The 21,783-nt window shown below is 58.1% G+C and overlaps 1 protein-coding gene across 1 annotated transcript in view; it reads left to right on the forward strand.

Annotated features, from left to right (window-relative positions):
• Stk32c (serine/threonine kinase 32C) overlaps positions 1 to 21,783 on the forward strand; it is a 62,470-nt gene that overhangs the window by 24,366 nt on the left and 16,321 nt on the right. The window contains exon 2 of the mRNA XM_042672314.1: positions 12,473 to 12,528. Coding sequence (XP_042528248.1) covers positions 12,473 to 12,528 — 56 coding nt within the window. The remainder of the gene's footprint in view (positions 1 to 12,472; positions 12,529 to 21,783) is intronic.

A 21,783-nucleotide genomic window follows, 5' to 3' on the forward strand; every position in this document is an offset into this window, starting at 1 on the left:
CCTGCATCAGAAAGGTGGAGAAAATGAACCAGGTGGGAGGGAAGATGCAGGAGCAGATTCAGAGGCCGGCTGTGCCTGGCTTCCCTTGGGTGCGGGGGGGCCCTGGGCTGGGTGTCCCTGGGTGTGGGGGTGTCCCTGGGGCAGAGGGGCCTGGGCCAGGTGTCCCTGGGTACGAGGGTGTCCCTGGGGCAGAGGGGCCTGGGCCAGGTGTCCCTGGGTGTGGGGGTGTCCCTGGGGCAGAGGGGCCTGGGCTGGGTGTGTCCCTGGGTGTGGGGGGCCCTGGGCCGGGTGTCCCTGGGTGCGGGGGGTCCTGGGCCAGGTATCCCTGGGTGTGGAGACCCTGGGCCAGGTGTCCCTGGGTATGGGGCTGTCCCTGGGGCAGAGGGGCCTGGGCCAGGTGGCCCTGGGTGTGGGGGTGTCCCTGGGGCAGAGGGGCTGGGCTGGGTGGCCCTGGGTGGGTGGGACCTGGGCCAGGTGGCCCTGGGTGGGGTGGGATCTGGGCTGGGTGGCCCTGGGTGGGGTGGGATCTGGGCTGGGTGTCCCTGGGTGCTGGGACCCTGGGCCGGGTGACTCCAGAAAGAGCCCGGGGAAGCAGTGTCTGGCACCTCAGGGCTGCCTTACGATGACCCCGCTGGGGCTGCCACCACCTGGACCGTGGTGGCGTAGTGGTTCTGAGATTGCTGTACTAAACACCAGGACAGAGGGCTGGTCATCCAGCAGCCTTTTCTGTTTTGAAATGATTCCTCTTGTGAGCACTTTGCTCATGCCCATACCTAGCAGGGAAGGACCTGGACCGAGGTCAGGACCCCGGAGTCCTGGCTTTGAGGCGTCTGGGGCGTGCTTGTTGGTTTATCCCAAGTGAGCAGAGAGAAAATGAACCGTGGAGTGGAGGCACGTGGAGCATCCCTGCTAGAGCTGGCATGTCCTGGGACAGTGTGAAGAGGTGGCAGGGGCCTAAGGTGGAGTCCTGGTAAAGAGCTGAGCGCTGAGGTAAACCCGAGAAGCCACTGTCGCAACCCAGCTTTATGGAAGTAAGTCATTCTCATTGAACAGCTTGTTGAGTAAAGTATCTGTTAAAAACTGTTTGGGGTGTGTGTGTGTGTGTGTGTGTGTGTGTGTGTGTGTGTGTGTGTGTGTGTGTGTGTGTGTGTGTGTGTAATACTGAGTTCTGAATTGTGTGTGATATACGATTTGGGGTGTGTGTGTGTGTGTGTGTGTGTGTGTAATACCGAGTTCTGAATTGTGTGTGATATACGATTTGGGGTGTGTGTGTGTGTGTGTGTGTAATACCGAGTTCTGAATTGTGTGTGATATACGATTTTAGACTCGGCCTTGTGTTTGCAGAACATTTGCTCTACCACTTGCACTATACCATTTGTTGCTTTGGTTATTTTTCAGATAGAGTCTTGGGTTTTTTGTTGTTGGTTTTGTTTTCACGTGGGACTGGATTTAGATTATGATCCTTTTACCTATGGCCTCCCATAGCGTGGATCCAGGCATGAGCCACTGAGCCTGGCTCACTGTGTGTCTCAACGTTTTTGTCTGGGTTGGCCTTGAATTGTGAACCTCCTGACACCACCTCCTGAGCAACTGTGATTGGAGACATGAGCCACCACGCCCGGTCCAGTTGTAGGAGTTTTAAAAACCTCTGAGTTTTTCAGTGTCTGGGGAGTATGCATGCTGTGTGGTGCTCTTCCCCGCTTCGGCTTGCCCGCCCCTCCTCCCGGTACTCTCTTTTAGTGAAGTCTGTCTGATTAGTGATTTCTTCACCTTTCTAAGAAATCGTGTCTAACCGCGAGTCAGGTTGATTGGTTGGTTGACTGTAGTGCTGGGGGTGGAACCCAGGGCCCTGTACATACTAAGCACATGATCTGCCTCAATGTGCACCCTACCCTTCAGTCAAGCTGAGCTCCAGGAAGTACTCAGACGAGGTTTTGTGCATATGTGAAGTAAGGGGGAGGCTGACTGAGAAGGCTCCATCCCCGGCACCCAGCACCTCTGCACAGATCAGTACAACTTCTGCAGTTCTGTTGGTCTTTCCTTACACTAGTGGCACACTAGTGATCTTTGTAGCTTAAGAGTGGATTTCAATCTGAGATAGTGCTTGCGCTTCACCTGTGTTCTTTCTCCAGCGTTGTTTTGGCAATTCTAGATTCTTTGTGTTTGCATTTAAATCTTGAAGCAGTCAATTTCCACAAAGAAGAGCTGCTGGGATTTTGATTGGTCTATGTTCAGTATGTAAATCGAGCAGGGTGCTCTCCTGGCCTTCCCACTGGCGCCTGGCACACTAGCTGGGGTGGCACCCAGGGCTCTTGTTCAGTGGACATCTGTTTTTAATGCTGTGTGCCTGTGGTCCATGGTGTTCTGTGTAGATGACCAGCTGGGGTCAGAGACCACTGGCTCATGGAAAAGCCTTGGTCTGTAAGGCCAGCTGCCTCAGGTGCCGGCTCCAAGGGGCTGGAATGGCTGACGGCTCTTCCCAAGCCTGTGTCCTGGGCCTTCTCCCGGGGCCACTGCTCCTTCTCTCTCGAATGGTAGATGGGGTACCGCAAAGGGCTTCAGCCCTGCTTGCTTCCTGCCCCGTGGGGAAGCTGATCACCAGAAGCTGCCAAGGAGCCTCCTAGAGGAAGCTCTGCCCTGCCGGCTGCTCCCAAGGCAAGCGAAGTCAGCTTGATGGGCCTGGGAGGCTGCGTGAGTTGGCTCCCTGGAGAGGAGCGGCTGGGGGCGGCTGTGCGAAGCCCCGGGGTGTGGCTGAAGCTCTGCCTGGGTGCTCTTCGCAGCCCCAGCTCCTGCGCAGTGCCTCGGGGCTGAGGTGTTATGCAACCCTGCGCCTCTGCCCCCGAAGCTGTGTGGTGCAGCCCTTGAAGGAGGTTCCCGCCCGCAGCGCACCGTGTGGCAGCCGGCAGCCGGCCCGCAGCTCCCACCACAGGTGTCTCGGAAGAGAGCTGGGTCCCCTCAAGGTGCCAGTGTCTGGGTCACATTGGGTCTCACACTTTGGCCGTGTCGGCACTGGCCTCCTAAAGTGTCCGGTGTTACAGATGTGTGCAGCCTCAAGCTGTCTTATTTCTAACATTTATGCAACCGTGCTTTGAAGTCTTCCACAGTAAAGTAGCTGCACCCAGGGTGGGCACTGGCTGTGAGCATTGTTCCACGGGTGTTCAAAGTAGTGTCCCCATGGCATTTCAGCTGCCATGAGTGGACACGTGTTCCTGAGGGACACAGCCTTTACAGAGAACGGTCCTGCTCTCCGTTGACTTTGTTTTCTCACTAGTTTGTACAGGTTTATTGTGTTTTAAAAGAAATTCAACATGGTGTGTCCTATTTATTGCCAACACCTTTACCTAGTTTGTAAGATTTTAAAAAACAATTATGAACAGCCGGGTGCTGGTGGCTCACACCTATAATCTTAGCTACTCAGGAGGCTGAGATCTGAGGTTTGTGGTTTGAAGACAGGCTGGGCAGGAGTTGTTGAGATTCTGATCTCCAGGTAGCCGCTAAAAATAAAAAACTGGAAGTAGTAGTGTGGATTGAGTGGTAGAGAGCTAGTCTTGAGCAGAACTAAGCTCAGTGGAAGTTCCAGGCCCTGACTTCAAGCCCCAGAGTCCCCTCCCCGCACAGGAGTTATGAATAAAAGCTTGTCTGGCTCCTGGTCCTGGAGGAGCCCGCAGCCAGTGCGGGCATTGTGCTGCGTTTACACTTGTGCGGATGCTGTGTGACAGGACAGCAAGCCTCAGGACTTTGATTAAAGACTGTTTCTTTTTCTTCGTTCAGAATGTTTTTACTTTTTGTGTGATTCTGCGGATTCATCTGAAACCTCTTCTGTGCCCAGGGCAATGGGTTGACCTGCTGGAAAGCCTCTAGCGTGGAGTTACATACAAGCTCAGCGTCTCCCTGTGCTCATGTCTCCAGTGGATTCTGAATGTATGAGCTGTGCTATGTTTGGATTAATATTGTCTCCAGGTGTGAGGCACGCACACAGCTTCAAGTGTTTCCTCTCGGATCTGGAAGGCCTCTTTGTTACATGCTCCATTCCCAGTACTTCTGGGTCTTTCTGGATCCTGCGCATGCTGTTGCTGGCCTGCCTTTTGGGCTCGGTAGAGACTGCTTTGGTTTGGTGCCTCTTTCTAAAGGGCTGTGGAGAGCCAGGTCAGTGGGTGGGGTCTGCAGCAAGGGCGTCTTCATGTGAGGGAGCTGTCCCTCAGCAAGAAGAGCCTCTTCATGTCCCTGGCTGTCCCCTCTGGCCTACCACTCTCTCGGGCCCAGGAGGACCTGGAAGCCCTGCTTTGCTGCCCAGCTTCTGCCTTCTGCAAGATGCAGTGTGGGTTCCCCTGTGGCTGGGGGGTGATGAGAGGACCCCTCCCCGGGCTGTTCTGCTCACAGGCTGGCCCTGGGGTGTCTGGCTGTGGTGGGCGAGAAGCTTAGGGGGCACTGAGCGGAGGCTCTGCATCGAAAAGTAGTTGCTACGGCCCGAAGCTCAAGGTTCGAAAAGAATGTGGCCCAGCTTGGGTCAAGGCCAAAGAAAATCCCCTTTAGACCCGGACGTGACCTTTGGGGCTGTGCTAGAGGTGACTTAGCTCTGCCCCGTGAAGGTCTTGGGACAATGAGCCTGCTGAGGTTTGTCCCAGAAGCAGCAGCAGCTCAGGAGGGAGGAGAGATGGCCGTGTTCTGAACGCCCGGAGCCCTGCCTGGCAGCTGGCTGCACAGTGGAGCGGGAGGAACCAAGGCCGGTTTTGTGGCATGGCTGTGTCGGGGTCTTGGTGGCCCTGGTGCTTGCGTCATCCCCCCCCACTCTGGGGGGACCTTCAGCTTGGCTCCCTCCATCCACCTTCACACGGCTTCCCTTTGTGGCCAAGATGCCCATCTTGAGCAGACTCCCTGCTGGAGTTTTACCTCTTATTTTTGGAAACATCAAACAGAACAGAAATCTATGCTCTGTCTGGAAATAATGCCTTTCCTTAATTCAATTTGGCGGGTTAAAAATAGGCGCACCCCTTTCCAGGGCTGTAATCCCGCGTCTTGAGGGGGGAGGGGGGAGAACAAAGGAGCCAGGAAATGAGCTGCACACCTGCCGGGTCCCTGCAGAGCCATGGCGGAGGGCGGGCCCCTGCGCTAGGACAGGGGAGGGGAGGGCGGGGACTTCTCAGGACCATGTCAACACCCTGTGACTGGCTTCAGGGGGACCGAAGAGTGGGTGTTGACTCCTGAAATTCGAGAGTAAGGTCTTGGGGTCTTTTAAGTGCTCATGTTGCTGAGATTCAGAAGAAGAGGCTGAATTCTAATCTCTTGTCTTGGCACCAAGTTTAGACTTTTAGAGCCAGACTGGAAACTGGTTCTTCCTATGGGTAGACTGCATATTCATCCAACAGTCCCAAGCCCGTGGTTTGCCCATTTGTACCAGCTTTGTTGATCACTCCAGGCACTGTCTTCTGTGAGCAGAGTTGTATCCTCACGCCCAGCACCCCAAACCTCACCTCTACACCATGGGCTTGTAAATAAAGCGGTGCAGTGCCTTGTGACAGTCTGACCCTGGCTGCGCAGGGGTGGGCCTGTGCGTCTCCCCGGCTCTGTGTACTAGACCCCAGGCCGGCTGGGAAATCACACTGCTCTTGCCTTTCCCTTGACCAACCCACCATCCACTTGACCTGTCTTCTCTGCCCCGGGCCTCTCGCCCCCCCATCGCTCAAGTCCTCTGGCTTACTGTCCAGCCTTCTGCTTGGGGCAGCTTGTCACCCTGGACACAGAATTCATATCTTGTCGGCCCTGTCACTTGGGTCCGTGGAGCAGTCACTGGATGAACCTGTTTTCTGCAACCAAATGGCAAAAATAGACATCTTGAAATGCAGGTTACACACACAGTGCTCCTCTACGAAGTATCTATAGTGTATATCAGGCATTTTTACTGAGGTGGAGCTGCGAGTCAGCTCTGAAGGGCACAGGTTGGTGCATTTTGAATTCACGTGACCCTTGGGGGACACCGGGCTCAGCACCGCTCTGCAGTGTTCTGTGTGCTCTTCTGAGTGTCCCTGCGCTCCAGACACACATACTGAGGCTTTTCTACCATTGTGGGTTGCACCTGTTCTTGCTCTTATATAAATTGAATTGTACGGCATAATACTTTTTCTATAGTCAGCTTAATCTGAAATTCATCCATGTGGTTGTGTATCAGCGGCTCATTCCTTTAGAAGGTTGCTGAGCAGGAATTGGGCTGAGGGAGAGGGGTCCAGGCCCTGGGTTTGATCTGGGTATATCTTATGCAGGTATGGAAATACCGCAACTGGTACCTGCCAGCAAGTATGTTTCAGAAGTTGACAAGCAGAGTTGTGTCTGCTGCAGAAGGGAAATACGAATCCCTTTCCTTCCCCTCATCCTGGCGGTAGACTGTGGCGGTTTCCAGCCCTCGGCCATTTGGACTCTGGTTGCATTCCTGTGTGGTCTGCTTTGTTTCTCTTGGGCCGATATCTAGGAATTGAATTTGCTGGGTTGCACAGTGGTGTGTTTGACTTTCTAAGAAGCTTTGTGACGTACTGTGGTCTACCATACCTCGCTGCCAAGCTTGGCATCTTGGGCGTGTCCTGCCACGCCGGGCTGGGCTGCAGGCAGAGGCTGTGTCTCGTGGTGAATCTTACTGTGTGCCGTGGTCTCCTTAGGAACCCCGTATGCACGTCTGTCCTTTGCTTATTTTTAATTGTTAGAGTTTGCTTTAAAGTTAATTTGCCAGTTTCTCACGTCTCTGGCTGCCTGTGACTGAATTAATTCAAAGTCTTTGGTGAGAGGGACTGCAGTGGACCAAGAAATGGGGTGCAGCGCCCCAGAGTCGGCCTTGAGGGGTCCGTGGGGGCCGGCTGGACACTGACTGTTCTTGGTCCCTCAGCTCTGTGGTCCTCTCTGCCGGCTTCCTATTCTGTCAGGCACCCTGAGTGTAGTGATGACCTCAACCACCTCCACACATAGACTGGCCCCTGCAGCCCTCTGGGGTCCCTCTGTGGCCAGAGGCTAGGCTGGACCCATGGGACACCTTCACACCATGGCCAGGCCTGGGAAGAGCGTTTGGGGGAGTAGCCCCACCCCGAGAGTTGTACAGAGAAACGTAACTCCTGGAGCAGGGCTAGTGCTCCAGGGGGCTGCTGGTCACAGGGGCTGGTCCCCTGGCCAGCCCCTGACCCCGTCCTGCTGTTCGGAGATGGAGATGGTAAATCAAATGTGATGGACAGTGTGCATCTGCTGGGCGGGACTGGGCTTCGGCCTCCACGTGGTTGGATACTCTTTGTAAAGCAGAGGAGCTACATGTTTGAGTGATGGCTTCAGCATCTGGGATGGCAGACCCCAGCAAGGTTTGTGTCTGTGGTGGAGCGTTGAGGGGCTCTGAGGTCTGAGCTGGTGCCCTCCTCCCCACTGAGGGAGCCTGGCTTGACTGCGTTCCTCACCTCACTAAGACCAGCCTTCACGATACCCTTGGGGCCAGCCCACAGTCGACTCTGTTAGGCAGGATTTAGGTGGGCTCCTGGTGTCTGAACAGATGCCATGGCCAGTGGCCATGTGTGCACACTGAGGGCCAGGAGTCATTTCCTAGATGGCTTCAAGACGGGTGGTGGGCTTTGAGAGATCCTCTGAATAGCACTGGTGTTTTCTTTCCTGGACCTAACGTAACCCTGTATGCATTTGCCTTGCTGATGTGTGTTGTGCCCTTGGTCAGCAGCAGGCGTGGAAGATTGGCCGGCCACAGGATGTGTGGCGACTCTGGAGCAGGTTGGTAGTTAACCAGCTGGCCACACTGAGGACAGCTGGAAGCACCTGGCTCCTCACTTGTATGACCTGCCTGGCAGGGCACATGTCCCAGGATGACGGGGCTAGCTGTGCCTGGAGACCTAGGGAGGTAGGGGCCATTTCCCAAAAGTACCCTGAGAGGAGAAAGGGCGTGCTGTGGCTAGGACGGGGAGGCCTCCCTGCTGCCGGAGCTCTTTCCTAGGCTGGAGTACAGGGAGGGGAGGGGGGGCCACTGCCAGACACCAGCCTGGAGCCTGGCCGCTTCCCAGGTTCTGCAGGGCATGAGGCTGTACGGGCCACGTCCCGCTGTGAAGCTGGAAGTCGGGTGCGCACACACGGACACATGGTCCTGAAAACATTTATGTTTGAGCACACAGAGAGGAACATGCATGTACACACACACAGACACAAAGGTTTGATACAGCTACGCATACGCATGGATGTGTGCACACCCATGTAAGCACATGCTTCTATACACAGAAGTGTATCCGCCAGTGGGCACACGCACACAGATGTGCACACACTTCTAGACTGCCAGGCAGCATGTGGCCTCCTCATGCGTGGCGCCTAGACGTCTGGTTGCTCGTGGGTCTAGCCTATTCTGCTCCCTGGAGTTGGGGTCACGATGCTTCCTTTGCATTCTGTGCCCCATGTTTGCCCGTGGCAAACCCCCACCCCCGGAGGGCTAGACTTCCTCCTGGCTAGTCTGGATAGGTGGCAGGGTGGGAAGGACACCAGGCAGGAGAGACTCGCCCCCTCTCCCCTGCCCAGCCTCCGCTCCAGGAAGCCGCCTCTGTCTCCCCCAGCAGGTTTTGGGGCCCCTCTGCTCCCTGTTCGAGCAGCAGTCTGTGCTGCTGTTCAGTGTCTGCCCAGTGCACCGTCCCCACTGAGACCCTTGAGGCAGGCTGAGCCCCCCCCCCCCAGCTCCCAGCAATGGCGGCTCCCAAGGCCTGCGGAGTTCTCACGCTACCCAGATGTGCTGGGCAGAGGCGGGGTCTGCCCCATTTGACCAGAATATCACAATCACAAATACACATTTTGAAAAGAGGCCCTCAGAGCAATTAGTCTCCAAATAGAAATGGACTCTTCTGGGCTGCAGTGAGTAATGATGGGTTGGGAGGTGGCGTGCTTCTGCTGATTGCCCACAGCTGCCAGGCAGTTGCTCTGGGGTGAGCAGTGGTGGGAGGGACAGAGCTGGCTCAAGGATGTCACTGCCCACGCCTCACCAGGCAGTGCTGGTTCATGAATCCAGAGCCTGGGGCTCTGCCACCGCTGCCCGCAGTGGGTGGCACTGGGGGGGGGACATGGGACTGGGAGTCAGCTCAGCCTGTGGGAAGCCCTCTGCTGGGTCTGCTCTCCCCTCTAGCCCCTGCAGCTCAAGGGACTTAAGTACAAGTGGTTTAGGGGGCTGGATGATGCCCCAAGGTGACCACAAACAGCCCCAGGGGTGGGGTGGGATGCTAGTGGCTAGGTACATCCAGGAAAAGGAGGCTGTAGGATGGAGTACTAGCTGCTAAGTACATTCCAGGAAAAGGGAGGCTGTAGAAAATGTGTCTTCGCCTGCTGAAGAAGTGCTAATGTGTGTGAAAGTGAGGTGTGAGTTCACACCTGCCCTGCTGTGCCAGGCAGACACTGTGTGGGGCTTGGCAGCCAGCCCCAGCTGGGCCTCCTCCCTGCTGCTGCTCAGTGTCTGGGAGGGAGGTGGAAGTCCAGGTCTCAGGGTGTTGGCGCTGCTTCTGGTGTGGGTGGCATCTTCTCCGGAGAACCTGGGGGGCCCAGTGAGTGTGGAGCTGCTGGCTTGTCCCCTCAGACAAGCCCTCTGGTAGATGTCCTGTCTGACTCTGGCCCATTCCTGAGGCCTCGGAATGTCCCGGGGGCCAGGGGGTCCCCACTGGCCTGTGCAGCCCCCATGGGTCTAGGCGGTGCGGCCTCCTCTCCTCCCTCCCCGCAGCGCAGTGTGCCTCTCAGGGCCTCTGGCTATTGGTTGCCACCTCTTCCTGTGAGGCCTTTGGTCTTCTCCGGTGGGTTGAGGGATTGGGGCTTGGCAGGGACAGGCTCCAGGCTGCAGAGGGCAGGTGTAAGGGAGGCTCCGGACAGCCTGGCTTCACCCCTCCCCATAATGCCCTGTGTGGGGCATTTCCTACATTCAACCCAGCCCTGCAGACATCCCTGCGCCCAGGCCCTGGTGGAAGTCTGTCTAGCTGCCTCCTGCTGAGGGTGTCCCTGTGGCGTCTGGAGTTGCTGATGACATTGCTGCTCCTGGCAGTGTCCTGCTCCCTGCCCGGGACTTCACTCTCGCTGGGGTGCATCCACTGTGTACCTGAGCAGCCCAGAGGCACAGGCCTCCCAGACGTGGGATCACATTTGCTCTGGGCTCCTGACTGTGCTGAGAGTGAACAGCATCAGGCTGGCTCACTGAGAAGGGGCTCTCCAGAGCCCTGGAGGGCGGGGGACCCGAGCAGCAGTGTGGCGAAGGGGTTCACAGAGGTAAGACTGTGTTGGCTGGCGGGAACTTGGACTTCTGTTTGCAACCCTGGGCCCATGAGTGCTGGGCCTCTACCTCCTCTGACTGTGGATGAGCCTCAGGGCCGCCTCTCCACTCAAGGAGCTCAGCTGGGTGCTCTGGTTGGACCAGGCAGGTGCAGCTTCTGCAGAGCGCCTAGGTTCAGAAGCCCCCAGAGCCCAGTGGTTAGATGGTGGGACCTCTGGATGGCTTGGGGAAGGAAATGCTCCCTCATCACAGGGAGCCTTACCGCCTGTCCCAGGCAGCCTCCCAGCCAGAGGTGCTTTACTGATCTGGCGGCTGCCAGTGTCAGGTGGAACATCAGGACATGATCCCAGAGGGTCTCAGGCAGGTGAAAGAGCTGCTGGAGTCAGCCACCCCACAGGGTTTGATAGGCAGATTTACTGTAAGCACAGGAGGACCGAGTGTGATGGTAAGCTTTACTGTAAATACTAAGCTGTGGGTGATGAGGGGATCTTTACTGCAAATTCAGGAAGATGGGGTTATGATGGGGAGCGCGACTGTAAACACAGGGAGATGGGAGTACGTTGGGGAGCTCTACTGTAAACACTGGGGCAAGATCGGGGGGATTTACTCCCTCGGGTCTGGCTAGGCCCCGGCATCTCACTCCACCTCCACGTCCTAGCTATGAGATGGCAGAGCTCCCATGTCTCTTGCAGGCAGGCAGGGAGAACCCATAACCCCTGTGGGGAGGCCCTGCGGTCGGCTCTGGAGTGGCTGAGTGCAAGGACTAGCAGCAGCGGGCGGCCGCACTGTCCCAAGGGTGGGAAAGACCTAGAGATGACGGCACCTGACCAGGGAAGGGGCGGTGGCCAGGGAAGGGGCGGTGGCCAGGGAGGGGGCGGTGGCCAGGGAGGGGGCGGTGGCCAGGGAGGGGGCGGTGGCCAGGGGAGGGGCGGTGTCCAGGGAGGGGGCGGTGGCCAGGGAGGGGGCGGTGGCCAGGGAGGGGGCGGTGGCCAGGGAAGGGGCCGTGGCCAGGCGAGGGGGTCGTGAGCAGGGAAGGGGCGGTGGCCAGGGAGGGGGCGGTGGCCAGGGAGGGGGCGGTGGCCAGGGAAGGGGCGGTGGCCAGGCGAGGGGGTCATGAGCAGGGAGGGGGTCGTGAGCAGGGAAGGGGCTCGCGACCAGGGACGAGGTCGTGTTAAATAGCTGTGGGTAGCGGGCAGTCAGTGCCTGCTCCTGCGCTGTGTTGTTCGCTGGAAGACATGAAGGCCTGGGACCCCTGAAGGAGGGCCAGGCCGGAGCTCAAAGCTGTGCTGCCTGGAGAGGGCCAGGGCGCAGGAGGAGGGCCCGGAGCCCGGAGCTCGGGGCTGCGCCGCAACCTCCCCACACAGAAGACCTCCGGGCAGGCTCATTTTGATTCCTGAGCAGATGATGTGTAAAGGCTGGGTAGGGCTGTGCAAGTCGACATTGCTTCTCGACCTGTGTGATCATTTGCAAGGTGTCTGTGCACCTTGGCCCTGCATTGCAAGGCACGGGCGGGGGGGCAGGGGTCGAGTGTGAGCTCCAGGCCCTGGCTCAGCCTCTGGGCTCCCCAGTGACCTTAAGGACTCAGCAGCCTCCACTCCCTCTTACTGTCTCCCCCACAGGCTTCCTCACGCAGAGGCCTTCTGTGTCCTCCAACGGGGGCACATCTGGAAAAGGGCCCCGGGTCCCGCGTTCTGTGAGCACGGTGGAAACTGAGGAGGACCCTGGCTGCAGGGGGAGGGGTTGGCAGGGCTGGATTCTGGGCACCCTTGGGGGCAGAGCCAGCTGGGATTGCCTGATGCAGGGCTTGTCGGGGCTTAGAAGGACAAAGGCCTGGAGAAAGTCCCTCTGAGCCCCTTGGTGCAGGCAGGGCAGGGCCTCCAGCTTTCCCAGGATATCTGGGCTTAGAGGAGGCTCCCAGCAGGCAGGCTTAGAGCTAAAGGGTGGCTTTCTGTGGGGTCCACTGGATAGCAATCCTGCCACAGAGACTGGTGTCCTGGAGCCAGGCTGACTCGTTTTTCCCTGTACCTCCTGTGGACCAGGCTCAGGTCCTCACCCATTGGTTGTTCCATGTCTGGGTAGACAAACAGATCACCCTGACCAGAAGATGGTCCTGCAGGGCGGGTGCGTGGTGACTGCCGCAGGCCGCAGGGGTGCGAGGTGGACGGACCCGCTCCAGAGCCTTCTGCTCACCTGGCTCCTCTCTGCTTTATCCCACAGTGAACTTTGACCACTTCCAGATCCTGAGAGCCATCGGGAAGGGCAGCTTTGGCAAGGTAAGGGGGGCTGCGGGCAGGCTGGCAGGGGCGGGGGGGGGTGGCGGGCACCCTGCGCTCGGCAGCTGTCCCTTCAGCCTTCTCTTTCCTCAGTGAGGGTAGCTCGGGTCTGGAGAGGGAGGCTCTCAGAAGGCGCAGTGTGAGGTGGCCATATCCCACCTCACGGAACAGTCGGCAGCAGCCTCTGTCTGAAGTCACCCTGTGTCCCAGAGGCCACACGGTGCCTGTGCCCGCTCATCAGGTGCAGAGGGTCGGGTGGAGGGTCCAGGCAGAGACCCGCAGCAGCTTCCCTTCCAGCAGGTGGTCCACAGGGCTGGAGCCAGCCCTCCGCCTGCTTCCTGTGTTCTCTTGGCCAGCTCTAACTTCCCAGTTGTTGATCTGTGATATCCAGACACTGGGGACAATTATAACTAGAAGAGGCTGAACGAGAGCTCTGGGAAGGCTGGGATTTGCTGTCGGCTTCTGTGGCAACTGAGCGGCCAGTCCCTTCTGAATGGATGCTTCTTTTCAGCGGTTTAAGGGCTTGGCGGCAGCACGGGCTGCCAGCCCAGCCGAGTCTGCTTATTCAGGCTTCACCAGGCCGTTCTAAAGAGATCGCTGTCAGAGCAGAATGCAGAGGGCATTGGAGTATGATTAATTGCCTCCGTTTTAAGGCTTCTCCAGGCCTTGTGATGGGTGATTAAGTCAGAGAGATGAACACCAAGGAGAGAGGTTCCCAACATCTGTGTCAGGAGGTGTCCCCAGCCCAGGCGCTTTGATGGTTTTGAGGATGGCTGGCCCTGGACCCTCCGGTCCTGACTTTGTCAGGAGTGCACAGCTGGTTGGGAGACCTCTGTGCTTGGTTCCCAGGGCCACAGTGGTACAGGGAAAAGGTGGGGAAGGGGGGGCAGCTGTGGCTAGGCTCAGGAGGGTGACCCAGACAGGAAGTGGGGGAGGCAGCAGCTGTGGCTGGGCTTGGGTGACCCAGACAGGAAGTAGGGCAGGAAGCAGCTGTGGCTGGGCTCGGGAGGGTGACCCAGACAGGAAGTGGGGGAGGCAGCAGCTGTGGCTGGGCTCGGGAGGGAGACCCAGACAGGAAGTGGGGGAGGCAGCAGCTGTGGCTGGGCTCGGGAGGGAGACCCAGACAGGAAGTGGGGGAGGCAGCAGCTGTGGCTGGGCTCGGGAGGGAGACCCAGACAGGAAGTGGGGGAGGCAGCAGCTGTGGCTGGGCTCTGGAGGGAGACCCAGACAGGAAGTGGGGGAGGAAGCAGCTGTGGCTGGGCTGGGGAGGGAGACCCAGACAGGAAGTGGGGGAGGAAGCAGCTGTGGCTGGGCTCGGGAGGGAGACCCAGACAGGAAGTGGGGGAGGAAGCAGCTGTGGCTGGGCTCAGGTGACCCAGACAGGAAGTGGGGGAGGAAGCAGCTGTGGCTGGGCTCGGGTGACCCAGCCAGGAAGACACTGATCACCAGGCACTCAGAACTTAGGCGGGAGGTGCCATTGCTATAGAGGCCCCGATGGAGGGCAGAGACCACCCTGGGCTGAGCGAGGGGAGGGGACTGGCGATGCTTCCGCCTCCCTGCCTGTCTTTCTACTCTCAAGTGCCGGGCACCTGCCTACTTCTGCTGGCCCTTGGCCCCTGCCAGGGGTCATTTCTGCTCCTCTAACACAGATGGGCAGCTTCCTCCGCTAGGCTTACAGAGTCTGGCCCTTCTGGCCAATTCTGAGCTCCAAAGAGATACTGGCTCAGAAGTAGGCTGTTGCGGAGTGGAGGAGACAGAGCAAGTGTGGTTTTATTTATTTATTATTTCAGAGGCAAGTTAGTAGTGCAGCTGGCGGGCTTCTTTGTACCCCCTGTTTAGCTGTCTAATTAAATCTGCAGCGCTCTGGGCTTTGGTTGCTTGGGTTTCTGGGAGTGAAGCTTGTCTCAGGCCAAACTTCAGTCCTTCCATTGCTCTCAGTGACCAGGGCAGTGGCCCCAGACTAGAAGGAGTGGGGATAGGGAAGGGCACCCCCAAGATCTGCTGGGCAAAAGCCAGTTAACCAGCAAAAAGCTGGAAGTGGAACTATGGCTCAAGTGTTAGAACACTAGCCTTTTGAGTAAAGGGATAGTACCCAGAGTTTGAGTTCAAGCCCCAGTACTTGTACCTCTCCCCACCCCCCTCACCGAAAATGTGGTAAATCGCATGTAACCTGGCATTGTCCAGCCCATTGGCCTTCAGGTGCACAGTCTTTCTTCACGCATTCTGCATGGCCAGGCTGTGTGATAGATTGCTGTAACTTTCCATCTTGCAGAACTGAAGCTGTGCTCCATTAAATCATAGTGCCTGACAGCCAGTGTTCTCTCTCTCCCTGTGCTTTCTCTTGTCAGGGACCTTACAGTCTTACTTCTGACTCCTATAACAAAGATACTGTAGGCTGGATGCTTCAGACATAGACATTGCTTTGCTCTTTCAGTTCTGGAGGCTAGAAGTCTGGGATCAAGGTAGTCTGGGGTGTGATGGGGACCTACTTCTTGGCACAGACAGAGCTTTCTTAGGTGAGTGTGGGGTGGGAGGGAGACTAGACCTGTTTGGGAGTCCTTGCAGAGGCATAGACCCCACCTGGGAGATGACCACTCCACTCCTAGTACTGGCAACGAGGAGGCTAGGATTTCACCTAGGAATTATTTGGGGGGGGGGTGACAGCATTCAATCTGTTGTAGTATTTACATGAAATCATGTAATACCTGTCTTTGTACCTGGTTAATTTCATGTAGCACAAAGACTGCTTCTGGCACAACATGTGCCAGATTCCTTCTTTTTTAAGGAATGACATCCTACTGCTCCTCCATAGCATGCTTGTTCTTCCACTAATCGATGGGCATGTGGGGTGCTTCCATTGCTTAGTCCTTGTGAATAATGCCGCTGTGGGTGTGTTTGGAAACCCCCAGGTCTCTGTTTTTAATTTTGTATATAAAAGAGGAATTGCTGGATTGTAGGGTGATCCTGAACGTGACTTTCTGAGCAAATGCCACCAGACTGTTTGCTAAGCAGATCTTGCCATTCCCACCAGCAGGCTCTCCATGTCCTTGCTGATTACGTTCCATTGTCTGCTAGTAGTTCTCCCAGTAGAGCGAGATGCAGTCTCATGGATTTAACTTGCTCCACCCTGATTGCTACAAGGCCTGGCTGTGAACCCCCGAGGATGAGACCCTCAATGTGAGGACAGGGCCAGGTAACTCGGACCTGGGCATCTGCTGAAGAGGGCTGACTCCCAGACTCCTGACAGGGGCACTGGAGGCTGGTTTTTGTGGAGCTGTTTTTCCTGAGCAGAAAGTCACAATGGGAATTCTTGAGAGCAGAATCTGGTGGACCATCTCCTGTAATGAAGAAATAAGCAATACTTATATAATGAAGGAATAAAGTTGGGTGCTCAAAAGTGTAGATCCAGGCAGAGATACAGAAGTAGATTAGTGTTGGGGGCCAGCATGAGGGTAAGGGTAAGGAGTAGCAGAGCCAACTGGCTGAAGTGCCTGCCCCTGGTTACACGTCAGGTGATCTCCATGCCGCCCAGCATCGAGGCTGCTGCTTTCTAAGCATTAGCTTCTCAAGTTCATCCCTCATCCAGCATAAGCTGAGTACCAAAAGTCACCTGCAGGGGGCACTAGACCTTGATGGTACACTTGACCTCATGCCTTTTCCCTACTGAGCCAGTATTCCAAGGGGCCTCCTAGCAGAACCCCGAGTCTTGTGGGAAAGATACCATTTGAGGGTAGAAATGCTGTTCTGCTAGGCTTCCATTCTTTCCAAAATGGTAGCTCAGCCTTGAAGAGCATGGGACATGTCCACCCCACTGATCATCTGGAATCTAGAGAGCTCATGTCTCGGAGCAGGTTCTGTTCTCCAAGAGAAATGGGTGCCCAGCCCACAGCCTGTGACTAGCTGCAGGATGAAGTATGCTTCTGTCCCTGGGTTCTGGGTCGTGGGGACCCCTGGCTGCATCGGATGCTGCTGCTAGGAAACTTCGCCTTCCCTGTGGCTGTGGGCTGGGCTCCTGAGCCTCATTCGGGGGAGTGAACCCCACTCAGGGCTATGCCCAGGCTCCACCATGCAAATGGTCTCTGCACCTGCCTTTTCCCCAGAAGCCAATGTGGTGCATGGACACACTCCTTCCCTCCCCCAGGCCCTCCCCCCCACCCCGTTCTCTCCACTTTTGCCCAGCTTATGTCCAGGGAGTGATGGGGCACAATCAGTTCTAAGACAAATAATCTGATTGGGCATAACCAAGACATGGAGGAAATCGATTCAGTTTTCTCTGGACACTAGTCTAGCCCGCAGGTTCTCCGTGATCCCCCCTGCTTCTGACCACTCTACGCTGTGATTAAGAACTTGGAGTGGTCTTGGCTCTTGGCCAGGGGTTAGGAAAGGCCAGGCATCTGGGAAGCCGGCCCTTCTGCTTAGGTGTGCTCTAAATCCAGGAAATTGAATCTGGCCTGTGGCTACCATTATCCCATCCCATGTCTGGGGGAATAAGGGAGTGGGAGGGGGGAGTAGTCTGGTAATCTGCAGGAGAAAAAGTACACACATTTACTGGCTTTTAATGTTACACGTGTGGGGAAATCCTAGGGAACAGAGCTGAATACCCAGAAAGGTGGTACTGCTGGCAGCTGACCTTACTTTACCCCTGTCAGTGGGGAAGGATGGGCACCAATGGGGAGACACTGGCCTGCAGCAGACCTGTCTGCAGCCAGCCATGCCCAGGCCCCTGTGAGGACTCTGTCCCCTGTGTGGGGGAGAGCTCTGCCCAGCTTGTCTGGGGCAGACGAGAGCCACAGGCAGCCTGTGGTACTCAGATGTGGCAGAGCTTGGGCATAGTCCCCGCTCTCCTACCCACATGCCCCGACCGGTCCTTCCTCTTTCCCCCACCCCACGTACCCCGACCTGCCCTCCCTCCCTCCCCCACCTCATGTATCCCAACTGGTCCTCCCTCCCTCCCCCACCCTGGGTACCCTGACCTGCCCTCCCTCCCTCCCCCACCCTGCATACCCCATCCTGCCCTCCCTCCAAGCTGCCCTCCCTCATTCCCCCACCCCACGTACCCCGACCTGCCCTCCCTCCCTCCCCCTCCCCACGTACCCCAACCTGTCCTTCCTCTAATTCCTCCCTCCCTCCCTCCTCCATCCTGTCCTCCCTTACTCCAGGACAGGCTCCCTGCCTGGGCTCCCGAGCTGCTGGCTGCTCCGTCTTGAATCCCCTGCTGCCCCTCTCTCTGCTCCCAGTCCCCTCTTGGAGAGCCCTGCCAGTGATGAGGCCTCCCCAGACATGCCTGGAGTCTGCAGCTGAGTCACACACCATTTGTTTCCTGAGAGTGTGGCCGCGTGCAGCTTTGGAGCCAGAAGCATATGGGAGAAGAGCCTGTCCGCCCGGAGCCCCTCGGCCTGGGTGGGACAGTGCCGTTCTCAGCCTCCTTTGGGCTTTCTGTCCTGTCCTGGCTAGTGTCAGACCACTCCATGTGGTCTGGGGCCCTGAGCGTATCTCCATCGTGACCCTCCAAAAATACCCCAATTCTCACATTTACTTTTCCAGCCGAACTCTGAAACAAGTCTGATAAGATGAAGGACGAGATCCCTGAGGTTGAGTGGAGGTGACATGCTAAGAAAACCGCAGGGAATGCTGGTATCTTACCCAAATAGGGACCCAGTTTTCTGCTAAGAAGTTCTGTTTTACATGTTGATATTACATGCTATTTGCATCGCTATTGTGCATTATGTTGTTGTGCATGCTGTGTCCTTGTGAGTAAGAATGTCTTTACTTTTGAGACACTATTGGCTTTGTACACACTCAGATGGCCCTGCCTGCCGGCACTCTCCGCCCATGTCTGGCCCCAGTGCCAGAGGGAAAGCTGTGTCCCACAGCCCGGTGAGACTGAGTGTGCCCGGCGAGGGCTCACACCACAGCCCGGCAAGGCTGAGTGTGCCCAGCAAGGGCTCACACCACAGCCCGGCAAGACTGTGTGCCCGGCAAGACTGAGTGTGCCCGGCGAGGGCTCAAACCACAGCCCGGCAAGACTGTGTGCCCGGCAAGGGCTCACACCACAGCCCGGCAAGACTGTGTGCCCGGCAAGGCTGAGTGTGCCCGGCGAGGGCTCACACCACAGCCCGGCAAGACTGTATGCCTGGCAAGGCTGAGTGTGCCCGGCGAGGGCTCACACCACAGACCAGCAAGGCTGAGTGTGCCCAGGGAGGGCTCACACCATAGCCCGGCAAGACTGTGTGCCCAGCAAGGCTGAGTGTGCCCGGCGAGGGCTCACACCACAGACCAGCAAGGCTGTGTGCCTGGCGACGCTGAGTATGCCCAACCTGGGCTCACACCACACCCTGGCAAGGCTGAGTGTGCCCAGCGAGGGCTCACACCACAGCCTGGTGGCACTGTCTCTGAGTGGCCATTCACGCTCCCTGAGACATGATCCCTTGTGCCCCAGCACCCTAAGCCCTGGCTTCACTCTTCCCCTTACAAGCCACCCTGCCCAGTCCACCATCTTGCTCAAGGCAGAAAGGAGTCTCTACCTTGGCCAGGCAGATGTGGGGCCTCTGCTTGGTGGGGAGTGTGCCCCTAGAGACCTCAGAGCAGAGGTGCTGGTTGTCTGTGTGGCTCTAAGATGACTTGGTGCTGACTTGCGGGGGGAGTATGCGCACACATGTGCACACACGCACTCTGGAATGTTCACTGGTCCGAGCTGCTCACTTGGGGACCCCAGCAGCTGGTGGCTCTAGAACCCACGGAGGGACTGTGGAGGGGCCAGAGCAGTGCAGTGCCCAGTCCACATCCCGCCCAGGGCCGGGCACTCAGAGCTACGGAGGCCGGGCGTGGGGGCTTGCCCAGCCTGAGACTGCCGCAGTGCTCACGCCCGGTGTGGCTCTGGGATTTAACGCTTCCTGCTTAGGGCTGAGGTGGGGGCCGTGGTCTCCAGTGCCCAGTCCGGGCACCCTGCTGGCCCCACAGGCCCCACAGCCACAGACTGCGTTGGAAGCCACACGGGCTCTGTTCCCCCACCCGACAGCTTTGCCCTTTGGCTCGCGAGCGCTGTGTGGGGCTGCTGGCTGCAGTCAGGCCTCCTGACCCCGCCACTCCCTGGCACGCTGAGAGGCTCGCACCAGCTTCTCTCCGTCAGAGTCGAGGACGCTGGCCACGTGGCTTTGCAGAGAATGAAACAGGGCCCCACCCCGGGATCAGAGAGCCAGAGGAGGCCTGTGCGCACCGCAGGGAGGCTCCGCAAAGGCCAGGAGGCCGGCCGGGCCCAGTGCAACGCTGCAGGGTCTCCTCCCCACACGTCTCCCATGGACAGCTGCTGAGGGCTGCTCTGCTCAGATATGAGCTGAGGGTGTCACAGGCTGAGGTGCCATGGGGCTGAGCTGTCACGGGCTGAGCTGTCACGGGTGGAGGGTGTCACGGGCTGAGGTGTCAGGGGCTGAGGTGTCTCAGGCTGAGTTGTCTCGGGCTGAGGTGTCTCGGGCTGAGGTGCCATGGAGCGGAGGTGCCCGGTGGCTGCAGATCCCACGGAGATTGAGGGCACGCTGCCTGGGACCAGCGGCCCGCTGCCAGCCCCTCCTCTGTCATCTGTGTGCTGCCTCTGCCCCCTCAGAGCTCTGCCCGGCGCCTCCCCAGCGCAGGGCAGTATTGACTGCCCCTAAGTGGGCCAGAGCGCCTCGCGGATGTGGCCAGGCTTCCTTGCAGGTCACCGGGCAGCGGTGTGCCTTGCAGTACCATCTCTCTTGTGACTGCCCAGAGGGGGTGGTGTCTGTCTTCCTGTGCCCCCCACCCCCCCCCCTTGCCTCGGTTGGCCTGGCTTAGAGGAGCCGTGAAGGGGCGTGGCTGAGGCTGGGCCAGCCGGAAGCAGGGAGGCCTCCACTCTGGCTCACTGGGCACACTGCTCTGCGGGGTCCCTGGACCCAGGGCTGGGGTGTGGCCGCCAGGACATGGGGCGCCTGCAGAGTTGGAGCTGCTGGTGGCTGTGGGTGAGGAGCCGCTCACGCCGCCTGTGGCTCTTAGGGAGCAGAGCAGGTTCTGCTGCGCAGGACTCCCCGGGACCACATGCCGCCCCACCTCCTGACAGCACGCAGGCATCTGGGGCACAAACCACCACATTACCTGAAACCTGGCAATTTGGCCCCAGCACGGACCAGTACCCTCCAGTAGCCAGCTGCCCCTCCTCCCCCACTGCCGTTACCAGCTGCGGGCCATTACCTGAGGCCTGTAGCTCTGGCTTCCAAGCCACAAAAGGTGGCCTCAGATTTCTTTAACTTTTACTACGTAGAGCTGCCAATATGTGCAAAAATAGAGGGACAGCTTTTGGTGAGCCAGCCCCCACTGCCTCCTCCCTGCTGCCTCCCAGCCACCCAGTTACTAACCCGATGCTGCCGCCCAGCCACCCAGTTACTAACCCGATGCTCCCGCCCAGCCGCCCAGTTACTAACCCGATGCTGCCTCCCAGCCGCCCAGTTACTAACCCGATGCTGCCGCCCAGCCACCCAGTTACTAACCCGATGCTGCCACCCAGCCACCCAGTTACTAACCCGATGCTGCCTCCCAGCCGCCCAGTTACTAACCCGATGCTCCCGCCCAGCCGCCCAGTTACTAACCCGATGCTCATCTTGCTTCCGCCCCTCCCCCACCCACGCGCTGGGCTATTTCAGATGAATTTCAGAGCGGCTCATCTTATTGTCAATATTTCAGTAGTGTCTCCAAGAGATAAGGACTGTTTTCCCAAACAGCCACAGCCCTTGTTCGCACCTACCTGCTGCGATCTTGTAGGGCCCAGATCCTCCTGCCGGCCTTGGACGGTGTGTCGTCCTCCTCGTCCTCCTCATGCTCATCACACCCGAGTCTGTGCAAGGTGCAGGTCAGGCCTCTGCCTGCCCACCCCCATGGCCTGTTGAGCCCCGTCTGGCTTCACCACCATCCACCGCCTCTGCTGCTCCTGTTCTGAGCCTTTCCACTGTTGGTGCTTTGGCAGACCCACTCTCCGAAAGTGTATGTCCTGGGTGGATGGGCGCTGGGCTGACCACCTGCAGACATGCGCCCTCACGGGGTGGACGGGCGCTGGGCTGACCACCTGCAGACACGCCGTCCTCACGGGGTGGACAGGCACGGGCCAACCACCTGCAGACACGCCATCCTCATGGGGTGGACGGGCGCTGGGCTGACCACCTGCAGACATGCCTCTCGGTGGGAGGAAGGCAGTTGGGCCCTGGCGGTGGATGTGAGGTCGTGGGATTCCGGTGTCTTATGTGTGATCAG

The sequence above is a fragment of the Dipodomys spectabilis genome, unplaced genomic scaffold, assembly GCF_019054845.1.
Source record: "Dipodomys spectabilis isolate Male_0828 unplaced genomic scaffold, ASM1905484v1 ptg000693l, whole genome shotgun sequence".
NCBI lineage: Eukaryota > Metazoa > Chordata > Mammalia > Rodentia > Heteromyidae > Dipodomys > Dipodomys spectabilis.